The sequence below is a fragment of the Fundulus heteroclitus genome, chromosome 8, assembly GCF_011125445.2.
Source record: "Fundulus heteroclitus isolate FHET01 chromosome 8, MU-UCD_Fhet_4.1, whole genome shotgun sequence".
NCBI classification, from domain to species: Eukaryota; Metazoa; Chordata; class Actinopteri; order Cyprinodontiformes; family Fundulidae; genus Fundulus; species Fundulus heteroclitus.
The window spans coordinates 4,427,498-4,445,598 of NC_046368.1; the positions used below are offsets into that span (position 1 = coordinate 4,427,498).

General features: G+C 39.8%; 1 protein-coding gene across 9 annotated transcripts in view; it reads right to left on the reverse strand.

Moving 5' to 3' along the window:
* The window catches only part of LOC105938970 (transcription factor 4), a 302,561-nt gene that overhangs the window by 29,877 nt on the left and 254,583 nt on the right, over window positions 1–18,101 (reverse strand). For all 9 annotated transcript variants that reach the window (XM_036139974.1, XM_036139972.1, XM_036139975.1 and 6 more), the window contains 6 exons: window positions 14,947–15,095; window positions 14,684–14,837; window positions 9,374–9,444; window positions 9,194–9,272; window positions 3,486–3,565; window positions 2,309–2,518 (listed from right to left, as the gene is read on the reverse strand). In XM_036139974.1, the coding sequence (XP_035995867.1) occupies window positions 2,309–2,518; window positions 3,486–3,565; window positions 9,194–9,272; window positions 9,374–9,444; window positions 14,684–14,837; window positions 14,947–15,095 (743 nt within the window). The remainder of the gene's footprint in view (window positions 1–2,308; window positions 2,519–3,485; window positions 3,566–9,193; window positions 9,273–9,373; window positions 9,445–14,683; window positions 14,838–14,946; window positions 15,096–18,101) is intronic.

Sequence of the window (18,101 nt, forward strand, 5' to 3'; positions counted from 1 at the left end):
GTAAACGTTTGCTACGTCACAACGGACCCGACAAATGTGTTTCCATCTCCTCTTTAGCGCATTTACTGTTTCTCGTAAAAAGCCAAAAAAACACCTCAATTTTGTGAGTTAATTCTAATTTTACCTTTTCATCAACGCCTTCTACTGTGATACTTCAAAATGCTCATTAAATGGAAACGCGACGACTGATGATCAGTTAACTAATATTTTTGTTCTAATGGCTACTTTCCTTTTTAAACCTGTTAAAAAGGAACAAGCAGACCACGGGTGTCAAACTAATTTCTATACTGGGCCACTTTGGCATCATGAAGTCATTGAAAGGGGCAGTTGTTCATGTATAAATTATACTTTTGATTTCACAATTCCTTCCAGTTCAAAAGCACAGTAACATAAAAGTAGCACCTTAGACCCAGTTTATACAGTTTATCTGCAAAATAAAGTTGATATCGGGGTCATTTACACTTTAAATTCATCATTCTGCATCACTTTTTCTCTTTCTGGACATTTCTGGGTTGTTTTAATGTGTTGTGGGAAAAACTGACCTCTAGTGGCAGGATGCTGTTACTACACAGTTAAAAAAATCCGCATTCACTACCGGAGGCTCAGTTTTAGCCATTTTATACAATTTAAAAGTATATAAGCCTCTACTTTATGACATGATATGCCTTTTGTGGCTCTTGAGGGCCGGATAAATTGCCTTGATGGGCCGGATTCGGCCCGCGAGCCTTGAGTTTGACACATGTGAAGTAGAGGCTTGTTTGCAACTGTGGGTTAATATTTGTTGGCTGTTTTTTTTTTTTTACATTCTATAAATTTATGAACGTCCATATTTGTTGTAAGTTTTTCTGACCATAAATTTGAGCTCTTTAATTATCAGAACCTGGAGGTAAAGCAGTAAAATGTTGCGGTTGCAGAACCAAACATTCAGTCCCAGGTAAAAACGCAGCTCAGTCCGTACTTCAAACATGAAGGTTCCTCTGAGGGAACATGTTGGTCTGGGTTTGTTTACACAGTGAGCTGGATTTCATCCTCTTTCTTTCAAACCTCCCTCCACGTCTCCTTATGTCACGCAGCTGTTTGGTTCCTCATGTTTATTGTTTTAAGGCCTAAATGTGGAAAACATCCCTGCTGAACTTCATAACCTCAAGACTTGACTTTTTTTTTTTTAAACTCCTCCCTAAATGAAATTAAATGATGCTTTCCTGTATTATATGAACATCTATTTGACAAAGAAACAATATACAGCTCGTCTGTGTTTCATTAGGTTCCTTGGGAGCATTAATCATGTTGAATGATATAAAACTAGTTTTACAGTCCAGCTCATAAACCGTTGCTGATATGAAGACAGAACCGAATTTTTTTTTTTAGACAAAGGGTTCAAACACATTTTTAAAGTGGAAAGTTCAGACTTTCCTGACTCAATCTCCCACAATCCACCACTTTAGGGGAATAAATATAAAGTTCACCATTAATTTATGCAAACTGATAAAATATCACTGACTGCAGGGAAGAGGAAGAATGGAGACGTAACTGGATGAATGGATGAATGCTGGAAGGATGGATGATGGAAGGATGAATGTTGGATGGATGGATAAATAATTGGATGGATGGATAATGGATGGATGAATGATGGATGGATGGATAAATAATTGGATGGATGGATGATGGATGGATGTTGAATGGATGTTGGATGGATGATGGATGGATGTTGGATGGAAGGATGATGGATGGATGGATGTTGGATGGATGTTGGATGGAAGGATGATGGATGGAAGGATGATGGATGGATGGATGAATGTTGGATGATGGATGGATGGATGTTGAATGGAAGGATGATGGATGGATGATGGATGGATGAATGTTGGATGATAGATTGAGAAATAATTGAATGGATGTTGAATGGATGGATGTTGGATGGATGGATGATGGATGGATGATGGATGGATGGATGGATGTTAAATGGATGGTTGTTGAATGGATGGATGGATGTTTAATGGATGGATGTTGAATGGATGGATGTTGAATGGATGGATGTTGAATGGATGGATGGATGTTGAATGGATGGATGGATGTTGAATGGATGATCTATGTTGGATGGATGGATGATGGATGGATGGATGGATGTTGGTTGAATGGATGGATGTTGGATGATTAATGGATGGATGGATGGTTGTAAAAGCCCTGGTTTCTAGAGGAAACGCTAACAGCTAACCGCTAACCGCTAACCGCTAACAGCTAACCACTAACAGCTAACCGCTAACGGTCCTTCCTGACCAGCGGTGACATCACCAGCCAGCTGAGCTCCTACCATGAGCGAGTGTCTGTTGGCCGCCAGCAGTCCCGTCCCGTAGCCGCTGCCCAGAGCCCCCATGGCGCCGTTGTGCGTGTGCGCGGCTCCGATGAGGCCGTGCATGTCGCCGTGGCCGCTCGTCATGCCCGTCGACGGCCCCACGGCGTGGCTCCGCAGCACGTGGATGGCGTCGTCCAGACGCTCCAGGCGGTCCTCGATGCGACTTTGCTGCAACGAGACGCAAGACGAGAGGACATCGCCGCTGGAGTTATACGGACATGCTGGACCCGCCATGACGGGTGGACATCGGGTGGGTGGTAATATAAACCCCAGGTCAGTAGGCAACTTGGGGTTAAGTGCCTTGCCCAGGGGCACATCAACATGTGACAAGGGGAAGCTGGATTCGAACACAGAACCTTCTGATTGCAAGACACAACCCATCAAGCCACAGTCGCCCTGTTGTCCTTTTTTGTTTTGAATAATAAAATAAATGAAAAATATCTATGGGATGTAGATTGTTGTGGAAAACTATGCAAGAATGGTAAAAATAGATAAGAATAAGAAAACTGGAGTCATTACTTCATGAAGAAAGAGAAAAACTGCTAAAACCTTCATTTATTATTCTATCTATACATAAAAACATCAATCAGTCGGTTCTTTATTACTTTTAGCCAGTTATCCAGAACCATCTACGGTCCAAAGAGCCACTTGGTCGCAGACAGGGTCAGAAATTAACACTCGCCAGACGCCAAAGGTGAGTAAATTTTCCGTTAGCTAGCTGCCACATGGCGAGTAAATGTTAGCATCACAAAAATCGTGTTTTTCAGTCATTATCTGCTTCTTTATGTTCCTCTGCTTTCAGCTCGAGTGACAACAAACAAACACAAACACAAATGTGACACGAGAACTTCAGCAGCTACTTCCTGTCCGCTTGCTAACAGCTAGCGTTTAGCTCAGGCTAATTACGTAGCGCCATTATGTGGAGATATTTAGCAGGAGTCAGTCAGAATTAATATTAATATTCTGGTTGATTTTTTTTACGTCTACCGGACAACTTAGCTGCTGAATCAGGAAGTTGATTGCAGACTCCCTGATCCTCAACGGACCCGTCAACGTCTCTGTGGACCGTGCATGGTGCACCGTCATGTTGGAACAAGGAGGTTCCCTCACAGCACGGCGCTCATGTTCTGCTTACCAGTGAGTGCAGAGGAGCCTCGTAGTTTGGCGATGACGCTCCCTGTCCTCCGTTCCTCGACCAGACGGCTGAGCTGGCAGCTGGGAACAGAGCAGACGAGACGACATCATCAGGAGAGGATGCGCAGAGCAAGAAGAGGTCTGGTGCGTGGATTAGAGCCAAAACCCGCTTTTCTTTTATGCGTTGGGTAAATTAACGGCCGAACAAAACGTCTTCACACACGAGGACACTTTGCCGTCTTCCACTCAGGGAACACAACAGAGCCGGAGATGAGAAACAGAAGACAAAAGCAAACCCAGCCTCATCACAGAAATGCTAATATCAGGCCTCTGTCTTTGAAAAAGGTACAAGTGGTTTATTAGCAGAGGTTCTCAGCAGCCAGAGCAAACACGCTTTTTGTCTGTCTGTCTCGGCCTTTTGTGCCGGTCGCTGCTCTAAAAGGCTCGGCTCTGAATGGGCGGGTCTCATTAGCAGGTAGGCAGAGGAACAGCCACCTTCTATGCGTTTACATTAATGTGAGGCTGTTGTGGGCTGTTGACGCAGAGTTTTCCAGAAGTTTCCCCAAGTCCCTTTTTCAAGAAGACCGTCTTACCCGCCCCTCTGTGGGATCGTGTGGAAAAAAAAAATCTCCCAAATCCACTTTGGTCTTATTTATTTCTGCTGAGGACTTCCTCTTCTTCTCATAAACATGAACGCGGTTTGCTTCTTACGACTCTCAGCCATGTTCAAAGTCTACGGTGAGAGCAGCGGAGCTACAACGAACGGCTAACTGGTAAGCTAACCGCTAAGCTAGCCGCTAAGCTAACCGCTAAGCTAACTGGATACATAGACACTAGGGGTGTGCAAGCTAAAGCTATGAAAGAACGAGAACGGACACTGACGTTACGTGAGCGAGTCAGAATGATTGGCATGTGGGACAACCAGTAAATGAGGAGATTCCCCCAGAACTTCACGGGTTAGAGGGGAATAAATCTCTAAAATCCAGGCCGTTCAGACCGAGGGGCCTGGATTGGTCAAAGCAGGGATCCCCAACCTTTAGTTAGTTTTTACACACTGCAAAAACAGATCTAAAAATAAGTAAAATGTTCTTAAAGTTAGTCTATTTATTCTTGATTTGGGCAGGTAAATAACATTATCTGCCAATGGAGCGAATATTTTGATCACTAAAATAAGATAATGAGACATCCTGCACTTGAAATAAGATGATGGAGATTAATTGTTCCTGTTTTAAGTGCAAAAATCTTATTCCATTGGCAAATCATCTTATTTACCTGCTCAAACCAAGGATAAATACACTCAGTTTAACAACATTTTACTTATTTCTAGTTCCGGTTTTGCAGTGCAGGCCTGCAGCTCCTACAGAAAATTATATGTTAACCTCCTTTTTTCTGAATACGTAATGTATCGACTACTTTCAGGATGGAAAGACGATTTTATCGAGTATAACAAAGTGTTTCTGAACAGGATTACCAGCTATAGCTTTAATGTTGGTGGGCTCGTCGTAGCAGGGCGCCGTGTTGGAATGCAACAGAAACCCAACGCAACAACGGAGGATGTGGTAGCGATGTTGCTCAGTTTAAAGCGGTGCTTCTCAAATAGAGGGGTGCGCCCCCTAGGGGGGAATATGAAGGTATTGCCTTCTAAATGCGACAACAGCACCCCCTGCTGTTTGGTCTGTACCTGCAGTCAGTAGCCTGATGGAAACTATTAATAAACTCCAAAAAAATAGTACAAAACTTAATGTAACTGTAGTTTCTATTTAATATTAATGGCTTGATATTATTTCTGCCATATGAGGTTCATAGCTAGTGGAAAGTTGACTGCAGGTACGAGTCGGGCTAAAAGCCGTTTATATTGTTGTTAATAATATGTAGTTAAAATAAAAATTGACAATGTTGAAACATTCTAGTAATTAGAAACTTTTGTTATATGTTATAGATTTAAAAGGGATTCTGGGTAATCTTCAGAACAACAAACAGCTTTAATGCATTAAAAATGATAAGTTTCATTTTTTTTAAACACTTTTCCTCAGGAGCCCAAAACTGTCAGGTTAAAAGTACAAAAATAACTTTTTTTTAAATTTATATTTAATCTTTTCTTTGTTTTTACCTGCAGTTCCATAGACTAAACGCACAATATTTTACCAAAACAAATAAAGTGGTCTGATTTTAACCTGTTAATCGCAGATTTTTGCTTTAAAAACTCTGTCTCGATTCAGCCAAATCGGCTTTTGCCTAAAACTGACAGGAAGTTTGTGCTGTTATTTACTTTTCAAATTAAATTGAAGGCATAAAACAGGTTTTGAGTATCTTGTACCGTTTAATTTAGGAAGGCTTTAACTGATTTGCCTTTTTTTTAGGGGTCTGACTTCAGTAGGCATTTATTTATATAGCACTTTTCAGTAAAAAGATGTTCCAAGTGTTGCGTAGTTAACGAGTTGACGGTCCAGGGACCGCTAAAAATCATTCCAAGGCCCGCAGACGGCCCCCGGGCCACACTTTGGGCCCCCCCCGCTTTATGCTATTTCCTTTAACCCCTCAGCTTGCTGCATCCGCTCATAACTCGTGTTTTGCTGCCATCGCCACCTTGTAACGCTGCTTCCTTCTCGTTAGCACGTGTTTCTCTTTTTCATTGTCTTTTCTCTCCCCTCTCCTTTATTCATATTACATGCTCATTTACATATGCTAATTAACGCATAATCACCTGGGTACATTCATGTGCAAATACAAATATATGTATTAAACGGCGGCTAAATTATTCCGAGTCCGACGGCGTAAAACACCCTCACGGCATTCGCCTTGGATATCAATTTGCATGTAGTTTGCTCTAATAGGCTTCATTTCTAATTTGTTAAAAGTGGAGTAACTCTGACACAATGATAAACACCAATTATGGTTTCGCAGGCAATATCCTAGTCAGCTATAATGATGATGACGAGGAGGAGGAGGAAGAGGGGAGAGGGCTCGTGTTTGCAGAGCCGGCAGGTTTGTGAACGGTTTGTGGAAGTGGTGCTCGTAATTAAAGCTATCAGTCACAAGGCGAGGCGGAGGAACAGCAAACGGTGTGTGTAGCGCCGACAATTAGAGACAAATTTGACACAATTATTATTAGAAAAAGTAATTTTTCACTTTAAGGAGCGGCTGCAGTTTACGGCGTCTGCAGAGAGAGGGGGAATAATAAGAGGAGGCGGCGTCTGGAGTGGACACAGCAACACTAACGGCTTTGATTTATAGATTTATTAGTGCAAAAGGAGATCTAATAATAATAATCCCCTTAAATTATTCAAGAAAATTCCCAAACAAAAGTATTAAAATATATATTTTATATTCAATGTAATCATTGGAGACAAGAGATCATCACAATGTAAGTTGTGCAAAGCCAAATATTACTAAAAAAGTATCCTAAATCAATATAAAGTATTTTCTTTTCTTTATTTTTAGAAAACATTAAGTTTTAAGGGACTCCATATTTTAGGCATGAGGTTGTAAACCCGAGCTTTAATGGTGCATTCGCTGTAAACTGGGTCTCTTTCCAGGTTTCTGATAAAGCCTGAATATGCAGTAAAAGTTTGTTGTCAAATAAATATTCAGGTGTCTCCATGTGTAAAATGTAATGCGGATTTTGTTTGGAAAACTATAAAACCATAAATCCTGACAAATTAAATCTGTAAATAACAATACATTTTCTTTTCTTTAAGGCCTTTGTTTGACGACATCATTTTAATAAACTTTTATAACATTTTATTTAATAAATTTCCTCCATGGTGCACAATACCAGTACATCCACCAGTTTGTCTTTGTTTCTGACTCTTGCCACCTTAAATTGACTCATTCTGATCAAAATGTGAATATTTTCCATATTCTCTTGCCATCTTTGGGTTTCTCGCTTTTCAGCCGCATCTTTTGCCGTTTTAAAGTTCGTGTCAAACAACGACTTTCAACTATAAATCAGCCACGGCGTTGCAGATGGTGCTGAAAAGCTCGCAGACACTTTTGTGCAGGACTCTGGGAAATCGACCTGCGTGTAAATTAGCCACAATATTTTATGTGATGTTTAACGTCATCACATGTTAGGATGTTGCTGGAAGAGAGGAAGTGAAATTCAGGAGATTGGTCAAAATCGATCTAATTTGTAGCGATCGGTCAGATGAAAAGCAAAATAGTGCTAAGGCAGTTCAGAATTTGCAAGTAATTATAAAATTTGCAATAAAATCTCAACTTCCTGCAGGGACTCACAATCGAGCATAATGTCAGGGACTCTGATCGTCCAGATAAACCAAATTTATATAGTAGTTATTTCTTGGGGTGTTTAAAAATGCAGGTTTTCCTTCCGCTGTAGCTGTAATCTTTGGAGTTATATCTCCAGATGTTTTACATTCCAAACATAATTCAAATAAAACAGTTTTGCTACGCTGATTGCGAGAAGTTTTATACTCCTAAACGTTAACAACTGCTTGCAGAACTCAGGGAAAACATTCAGGATAAGTACCTCATCACGGCACTGCAAAAACTGAACTAAAAATAAGTAAAAGTTTCTTAAAATTAGTGCATTTGTCCTTGATTTGAGCAGGTAAATAAGATTATCTGCCAATGGAATAAGACTTTTGCACTTGAAATAGGAAGAACTGATCTCCATTGTCTAATTTCAAGTGCAGGGTTTGTAATTATCTTATTTTAGGGGTAAAAATATTTATTCTATTGGCAGATAATATTATTTACCTGCTCAAATCTAGGACAAAAACACAAATTTCAAGAACATTTCACTTATTTTTAGATCCGTTTTTGCAGTGTGCTACATTGTTTGTATTTTATTTTATTTTTCTGGTGCTTGCTTGTTTGTTTGTGCACTGCAAAAACGGATCTAAAAATAAGCTAAATGTTCTTAAACATAGTGTTTTCTTCCTTGATCTGAGCAGGTAAATATGATCATTTGCCAATGGAATGAGTATTTTGACCCCTAAATTAAGATAATTAGACATCCTGCACTTAAAATAAGATGATGGTGATGAATTGTTCCTAATTTAAGCGCAAAAATCTTATTCTATTGGCAGATCATCTTATTTACCTGCTCAAATCAAGGACAGATACACTCATTTTAAGAAAATTTTACTTATTTTTAATTCCATTTTTGCAGTGTGTATGAGTCTATGATTTTTCTTTACTGTTTTAATTCAATTCAATTCAATTCAATTTTATTTATATAGCGCCAAATCATGAAACATGTCATCTCAAGGCACTGTACAAAGTCAAGTTCAATCATATTATACAGATTGGGTCAGATTATACAGATTGGTCAAAAATGTCCTATATAAGGAAACCAGTTGATTGCATCAAAGTCCCGACAAGCAGCATTCACTCCTGGAGAAGCGTAGAGCCACAGGGAGAGTCGTCTGCATTGTACATGGCTTTGCTGCAATCCCTCATACTGAGCATGCATGAAGCGACAGTGGGAAGAAAAACTCCCCATTAACGGGAAGGAAAACCTCCGGCAGAACCGGGCTCAGTATGAACGGTCATCTGCCTCGACCGACTGGGGTTACAGAAGACAGAACAGAGACACAACAAGAGATGTTATGTGGGGGTTTTGCATATTGCATGCACAGAATTGCATAAAACTTGAATGCTGCATAGAATGCGCTGTTGAAAATGAATAAAGCTAAAAAAAAATGAAATAAAAGTGCAGGTCGTGACCGGCCGGCCGGTGTTTACCTGTGAGTGAGGGCGGAGAGCCGACTGGGGTGGAGGGGTTGGATGAGAAGCTGTTGTTCGTGTGATCTGGAGAGTAGATCTGAAGAGAGAGAGAGGAGGATTCAAAGCATCAATTAAAAGCTGAAAAAGTCCTGCAGAGCTGCACGGAAACGGGTCCACGTGTGCGAGCGGCGGACTTACTGAGGCGAGTGCTTTCCCTAAGGCGTCTCCTGTTTGGGAGCTGCTGGCGGCGCCGCTCTGTGCTCGGTTAGCTGTGACACACCAACACACCAACACACGGGGGACAAGAGGGAAGCACTGTGGTAAATAAGGATGTCGTTGACTACATGTTTAATTATTCAGCACCTAAACTGGCAAAACATGTTCATTAGCAGAGGAAATCACAGCCGCACTGTGGATGTCGACGTCCGACCAGAAATCCTAATGTTTCCTCTGCTGAGTCGTCTCAGATTTCCACGTTTTAAAGCAAAATATTAGAGTCTGAATTTGTTGTAGAGCAGCTGATGGTTCATCATTAAAACTGAGATAAAACAAAGAAACTGTTCTGCCTTATATGGTGAAGGTCTGTTAGATGGATGGATGGATGGATGGATGGATGATGGATGGACAGATGGATGGACGGATGGATGGATGGACAGAAGGATGAATGGACAGAAGGATGGATGGACAGAAGGATGGATGGATGGATGGATGGATGCACATTCTAATGGATGAATGGATGGATGGATGGATGGATGAAAGCATGGGAGGATAGATGGATGGATGGATGATGGATGGATGGAAGAAAGCATGGAAGGATGGATGGACGGATGGACAGAAGGATGGATGGATGGATGGATGGAAGAAAGCATGGAAGGATGGATGATGGATGGACAGAAGGACGGATGGATGGATGGATGGATGGATGGATGGACAGAAGGATGGATGGATGGATGAATGGACAGAAGGATGGATGGATGGATAGAAGATGGATGGATGGATGGATAGAAGATGGATGGATGGAAGGACAGAAGATGGATGGATGGACAGAAGGATGGATGGATGGACAGAAGGATGGATGGACGGATGGATGGATGGACAGAAGGATGGATGGATGGATGGACAGAAGGATGGATGGATGGATGGACAGAAGGATGGATGGATGGATAGAAGAAAGCATGGATGGATGGACAGAAGGATGGATGGATGGATGGACGGATGGATGATGGACAGAAGGATGGATGGACAGAAGGATGGATGGATGGACAGAAGGATGGATGGACAGAAGGATGGATGGATGGAAAGATGGATGATGGAAAGAAGGATGGATGGATGGATGGATGAATGGACAGAAGGATGGATGGATGGATGGATGGAAGGATGGATGGATGGATGGATGGACAGAAAGATGAATGAATGGACAGAAGGATGGATGGATGGATGGACAGAAGGATGGATGATGGACAGAAGGATGGACAGAAGGATGGATGGATGGACAGAAGGATGGATGATGGACAGAAGGATGGACAGAAGGATGGATGATGGACAGAAGGATGGATGGATAGATGGATGGATGGATGGATGGATGGATGGATGGATGGATGGATGAAGCTGCTTCAAGCCGAGCAGCTGCTGCAGTCGGCCGACAGGCAGAGATTCTGTGGAGAATCCAGATGAATATTCCCGTTTAATCCCTGGAGGACTGGGTCTGGATGATCTTCACACACACGGCGAGGTCAGAGGTCAACGAGGAAGGAAGTGACCTCACAGCTGACCGACTCTCACAGGCTCCCAGCCCCTAGTAGCCGATCCCAGATGGACGCTTTACGCTCGCTCACACAACTTAGCACGACAAAAAAACACACGCACCCATAACCCAGATCGGCAGGACGGGACCGGCTTAAGCCGCCGGAGAGACAGACAGGTAGAGAGAGACGGGCAGGAAGCGGCATATGTTGGAGGGTTAAAGCTTCGTGTCTCACTCCGGCCACGCCAACCGGCCCAGTAAACCCTGCGCAGGATTACCGCGGCACAAACCCTGCATCCTTGCTGCATGCATAATTGAAAACACGTGCAGGGGGGAAAATCTTTTTCATAAGCGAGAGAATCCAGGCCCAGAGGTGGGGGGGGGGGGGGGGGTCTGCTTTTGTTCTGTCTGTTCACATACATCAGCTCCAAATAAAAGCACCTTTTAAAGCTTTTATTCGGATCATTGTTGCAAAATCCTCTGCTTCAGAACCTCAACTAGATCTGATTTAAAGCAAAAGAACCCCGCATTAAATTAGAATCACGATTAAACTAACCTTTTCCCATTCTCTTTAATTTAGGCCCTAACTGCTTTATAACTTTTTTTTTTTTTTTAGACACATTTATGGAGCCTAAAATGCTTCCATACGTCTTATTTTACCCAGACATGTAGCCAGAGATATTATGGGATGGTTTAGTGCATCTAAATTCTGACAAGACAGAAATTGTTTCCTCCCTGTTAAAGGGGAGTTTTCCTCTCCACTGTCGCTTCATGCATGCTCAGTATGAGGGATTGCTGCAAAGCCATCAACAATGCAGATGACTGTCCACTGTGGCTCTACGCCAGGGGTCTGCAACCTGTGGCTCTTAATAACTTTGGCTACAAATTACATTTTTAATATGGTATTTAAATGTAACAATGATAATAAATGCAGGTTTTAACAGTTTTTACTTGGAATAATTTCTTTTAATGTTCACAAGAGAATGATAAAAGTAATATTTAATTTTAAATCAATATTTTTTCAATATGTTGGAAACTATGATTTTTTTTTTACATCATGATCCACAAATATCAACATCCCATCCATCTTCTTTTTTTTTTAAACCTCAAAATCGACATAGAAGGGCGTTTCTTAACGATGACAACATATTTCCTACATTAGATCTTTATCAAACTTTATAACTCTTTTCAAAAGGCCAGGCAACCTTTGTGGCTCTGGACGAGTTTAATTCAAGTGGACTGTAGTTAAAATGGCTCTTTAGACTGTAAATGTTGCAGGCTCCTGGTTTAGATAAAAAAAGATTAATGGCCTAGTCAAAGTCCAGAACTAAATCCAGTTGGGAATCTAAAAATCGAGGGTTTATAGGTGCCGTGTCCGGCCAATCTGACTAAAGAGGAATGGACCGGTGCAGATCTGCTGCTTTGACTCATGGGGCTGAGTACAAATTGCATGAATTTAACCTTTTAATTAAAAACAAAAACAAAAAGTAAAACCCATGCATCAGCCAGAGCTACAATGGGATCAAAGCAGATTCATGGTAAACTGGAACCTGCTTGAATAAAAGTCAGCCGTTATGATGTGTGCGGCCCACAATAATAAAACAGGACAGTAGCTACGTTTACATGGACGCAAGTAATCGTAATAAAAAAGTGTCATATAAACAAGCCAGTATTCTTTGTTGTTTAGCAAAGACTGAAGTTCTTCTTCTTCTGTGTAATTTTTAGGAGAATGTGATAACTGCGCATGTCAGACTGGTTCTATTCTGAATAAATATAAACCCACATTATGATCGGATTAATTGATTGTGTGCCCATATAAACGGTACAATCTGATTATTTAATCCAAATTAATTTTAATCCGATCGTGAAGGTTTGTGCATGTAAACAAAGCTACTGCTAGCTTCAGGTTTCCAGAGATCAGTGTGGAGCTATTTAAATTTAAAAACTCTTGGTACATTGTGAACTTTGGCAACAGTCGTTTGTAAGTTTCCTAAAATAGCAGCTTTAACGGTTTGTTTCTATTCTACGTGAATAGAAATGCATAACAGATTTTTTTTTTTAACAAATCATGTATAATTTTTCTTCCACTGACAAATTGTAGATGAATCTGTGTTGGTACATCACATAAAAAAACTAATAAAATACACCAATGACTGGTTATAGTGTGAAACGATCTAAAAATAGTTGAAGAGGAATGAGTCTATTTTAAAATGTCAGCATTTAGAATCTGGACCTTTAGGGGCCTAGCACGTGTTAAATAAAAGAAGTAGACTGCTAACTGTGTTTGCTCTGCAGTTACAGCTCCGACCACAAATTTTAACTTTTGTTTCTCTAGCATGGTCTCAGAAAAGTTGAAAAGGTGACCACACCTTCTCCTCGCCAGTCAAGTTTCTAGCTGAGGCTAAAAATGCTTAGAAACAAGGGCTGGACGATAATTCAATAACAATATATGTCGATATATTGTTATTGAATATATTGATTAGAGCAGGTAAATAAGACTGTTTGCCAATGGAATGAGATTTTTGCACTTAAAATAGGAACAATTCATCTCCATTGTCTTATTTCAAGTGCAGGATAACTAATTATGTTATTTTAGAGATGAATTGTTCCTATTTTAAGTGCAAAAATCTCATTCTATTGGCAAATAGTATTATCCACCTGCTCAAATCAAGGAAAAATACACTCATTTCAAGAAAATTTTACTTATTTTTAGTTCCATTTTTGCAGTGTAGGTTAATATTACACCATTACATCCTCCCAGCCAATCACAATGCAGACCCAGGAACCAAGCTCCGCCCCTTCAGAAGTCATAGAGCACGTGTTCTTATTTTTCTTTTTCTTTTTTTAAATTGTAGTTTTGGTAAAAAGTTGGTTGAATAAAGGGTTGAGTTTGAATTCAGTGTGAGTCTCAGGGTGCTTGCTCTTTTTCCAAATTAGAATTCCAGACTTTTTCCAGACTTTTTTAAAACTGATATTTTTTTCCCAAGACCTTAACTTTATGTACTTGTATACTTGTGTGCCTACTGCCTACTTCATTGGTTGAGATTGTACAAACTGTTTATTAGAAATGTTGATTGTTATAGGCTAGTATTCAATGAACAAATGCATTATTTACAGTAAATTATGCTTTTACTGATGAAAACGTTTCAAAACATGAAAATCACAAGTACATGAATTTCACATCAAACAAGTGTTTGATTCCATTAGGCTAATACAGTACGTGACCAGTTAGTAAAATTATAGTTTTATAGCCTACCTTCCTATTTCTCATTTCACAATGCCTTTGAGCATACTGTAAAATTCTACCACACATTTTTTTCCCCATACTTTATTAAGACTTTCACACAAAATTCAAGACTTTTCAAGGTCTGGAAAACAGTGTTTCAAAATTCCATACTTATTAAGACTTTCAAGACTTGCGCAAGCACCCTGGAGTCTGTATCTAAATAGAAGTCGCTAAACAACAGCATAAAATGTCCAGAGCTGCACTTAAAATACATGTTTAGAATTTGTTGATAATTATCGATATCGATCGATATTATTTCTATTTTATCGATATGCTTTTTTTCTATATCGTCCAGCCCTACTTGTAGAAACAACCATAATTTCTGCACCAAATTGGCAAGAAGAGCTCCTTTGACTTTAGTATTCCAGTCACGCCAAACAAAATAAAAGCTCTGCAGAAGTAAAATAAATCAGCATAGGTGTGTCCAGTTATGGGCGGACCTCAGACGGCCATGAAAGGCAGAGGTCAGGCTTCTTACCCATGACGCTGTCTGTGCCGTTGGTGGGGGCGGTGCAGGAGGCGGTGCTGTAGTGATTGGCTCCGCCTCCGCTGCCTCCTCCTCCTCCTCTGTGAAAGCTGGACATGGGAGGAAGGCTGGAATTGATGTCTGTGGATGAGTGTGAGGGGTAGCTCTGCAGAGAGGTGATAAACGTCAGAGGTGCAGCGAAGCCAGGAGAAACTACGACGGTAAAACCGACATTTATGCGTTTAAATCGTTCCGTTATCGGCGTCTCAGCTTACCAGTCTGTCGTGAGGGTGGATCCCGCAGTAGGAGGAGCTCTGGGCGGGGCCGTGTGCCGAGTTGCCGCCCCCCAACATGCCGCTGTGGTAACCCTGCTGGGTCATACTGCTGCTACTGCTACTCCAGGGGTCTCCGCTGTGGTGACCATCTGATGGAGAAACGCAAGGTGGGAGGTTAAAGACAACTACAGGACTGATTCATTATTACCACGTTTTTCACACCATAAGGCGCACTAAATATTCCTCGAAAAGTCTGTAATATCACTCCTCCACGTCCACAGCTCTCTATCCGTCTCTGTCAGGAGGACAGAGTAGCTGGACTACACTGCCCTGTTTCTAACATAAGACCAAAATAAATGTAACTTTTATATTGAATTAACTTACTAGGTTTATTGTTGCTAGCGCGTACTCCAGGCTGCCTTACATGAATGCACTTCTAGTTTAGACATTACAGTCAGGCAGTCTGGTAGACAGCTCAGGGGTCCTCAGGTAGTGACACAGTGTACCGTAATGCTCCTAATATCCATTGAGGAGCGGCTTAACTGCTAACAACAGTCGTATTTACACATTTTAAACAGATTTTTGAGAACATTGTACCACATAAAATCAGTCAGTAAGCACAACGGTAATCAGATATAAAGGCGCACCATCAATTTTTGAGAAGATTTAAGGATTTTAAGTACGCCTTATAGTCTGGAAAATATGGTAACTTAATTTATTCAACCAATACCAGGGAGTACATAATTGAATTTACATCAAGCTAAATATCTTATTGTATAATTGAATTACTGCTTAGATTTATTTATTTGCTGCTTTTATTTTATGCATATTTATTTATTGAGCATGTATTTATTTCTATATTTAGAGTAGAGTAGCTGGACTACACTGCCCTGTTTCTACCATAAAGCCAAAATAAACTTTATATTGAATTAACTTACTAGATTTATTGTTGCTAGCGCGTACTCCAGGCTGCCTTACATGAATGCACTTCTAGTTTAGACATTACAGTCAGGCAGTCTGGTAGACAGCTCAGGGGTCCTCAGGTAGTGACACAGTGTACCGTAATGCTCCTAATATCCATTGAGCGGAGCGGCTTCATTGCTAACCAAAGTCGTATTTACACATTTTAACAGATTTATGAGCACATTGTACCACATAAAATCAAATTTTGAGAAGATTTAAGGATTTTAAGTACGCCTTATAGTCCGGAAAATACGGTAACTTAATTTATCCAACCAATACCAGGGAGTACATAAATGAATTTACATCAAGCTAAATGATGTCTTACTGTATAATTGAATTACTGCTTAGATTTATTTATTAACTGCTTTCATTTTATGCATATTTATTTATTGAGCATGTATTTGTCTCTATATTTAGAGTAGAGTAGCTGGAATACACTGCCCTGTTTTTACCATAAGGCCAAAATAAACTTTTATATTGAATTAACTTACTAGGTTTATTGTTGCTAGCGCATACTCCAGGCTGCCTTACATGAATGCACTTCTAGTTTAGAGATTACAGTCAGGCAGTCTGGTAGACAGCTCAGGGGTCCTCAGGTAGTGACACAGTGTACCGTAATGCTCCTAATATCCATTGAGGAGTGGCTTAACTGCTAACAAAAGTCGTATTTACACATTTTAAACAGATTTTTGAGAGCATTATACTACATAAAATCAGTCAGTAAGCACAACGGTAATCAGATATAAAGGCGCACCATCAATTTTTGAGAAGATTTAAGGATTTTAAGTACGCCTTATAGTCTGGAAAATATGGTAACTTAATTTATTCAACCAATACCAGGGAGTACATAATTGAATTTACATCAAGCTAAATATCTTATTGTATAATTGAATTACTGCTTAGATTTATTTATTTGCTGCTTTTATTTTATGCATATTTATTTATTGAGCATGTATTTATTTCTATATTTAGAGTAGAGTAGCTGGTCTACACTGCCCTGTTTTTACCATAAGGCCAAAATAAACTTTTTATTGAATTAACTTACTAGGTTTATTGTTGCTAGAGCGTACTCCAGGCTGCCTTACGTGAATGCACTTCTAGTTTAGACATTACAGTCAGGCAGTCTGGTAGACAGCTCAGGGGTCCTCAGGTAGTGACACAGTGTACCGTAATGCTCCTAATATCCATTGAGCAGAGCGGCTGCTTTGATAATCAAAGTCATACTTACACATTTTAACAGATTTATAAGTGCATTGCACCAGATAAAATCAATTTTTTGAGAAGATTTAAGGATTTTAAGTGCGCCTTATAGTCCGGAAAATACGGTAACTTCATTTATTCAACCAATACCAGGGAGTACATAAATTAATTTACATCAACTAAATTATATCTTATTGTATAATTGAATTACTGCTTAGATTAATTGCATAGATTGTTGCTTTTATTTTATGCATATTTATTTATTGAGCATGTATTTATTTCTATATTTATACTTAATTACTTCAGAGTTGGTCCTCCAGATCTCTTTGACAAAGTTGCTAGTAGTTTAACTCTGGTTCATTTTGGAGAAGCATATTAACATCACTTTTTAAAAACGTAATGTTTTATCTAAGCTTTTGTTATTATTGGTGCCTTTTATCCAGTTAGCTTTTAAGTAGTAGCAGGCTACACAGTTGTAGCCAGGATGCTAACGGTTGCTAGCTTAACTCCGGTTTATCATGCTGTATCCGTTGCTTTAGTATTTGCTGCCATTTTCAACAATCAAACCATGTTGCTTCAGGATTCACAATTTAGCCATAACTCTGATAGGAAGTGGTTATAATCAACTCTATAAGTAAACAATTATAAAGCTTTAAGATAACTTTGACCCTGGTGCTACTGTTAGCGGTTAGTCGAACTGTTCACAGCCATTACATTTCTGCGTTTGGAGTAAAGTTATGCCATTCAAATTTATTGGTTTAATTTTTAAATGCAAAAAAACAAGCCTCAGATATTAAGTTTTTCATAAATAATATTTTTTTTCCCATATGGGAAGGACAATTTAAGTCAACAAGGTAAATACAAGGAGGTTTTCAAATAGCTTTCCAATCCTTTTGTCAACATTTTCATACTCTGGTCATTTAGCTCGTAAACCATGTTAAAAATAGATATATTTGAATAAAGAACATATTAATACAAGCATTAAGAGGTAC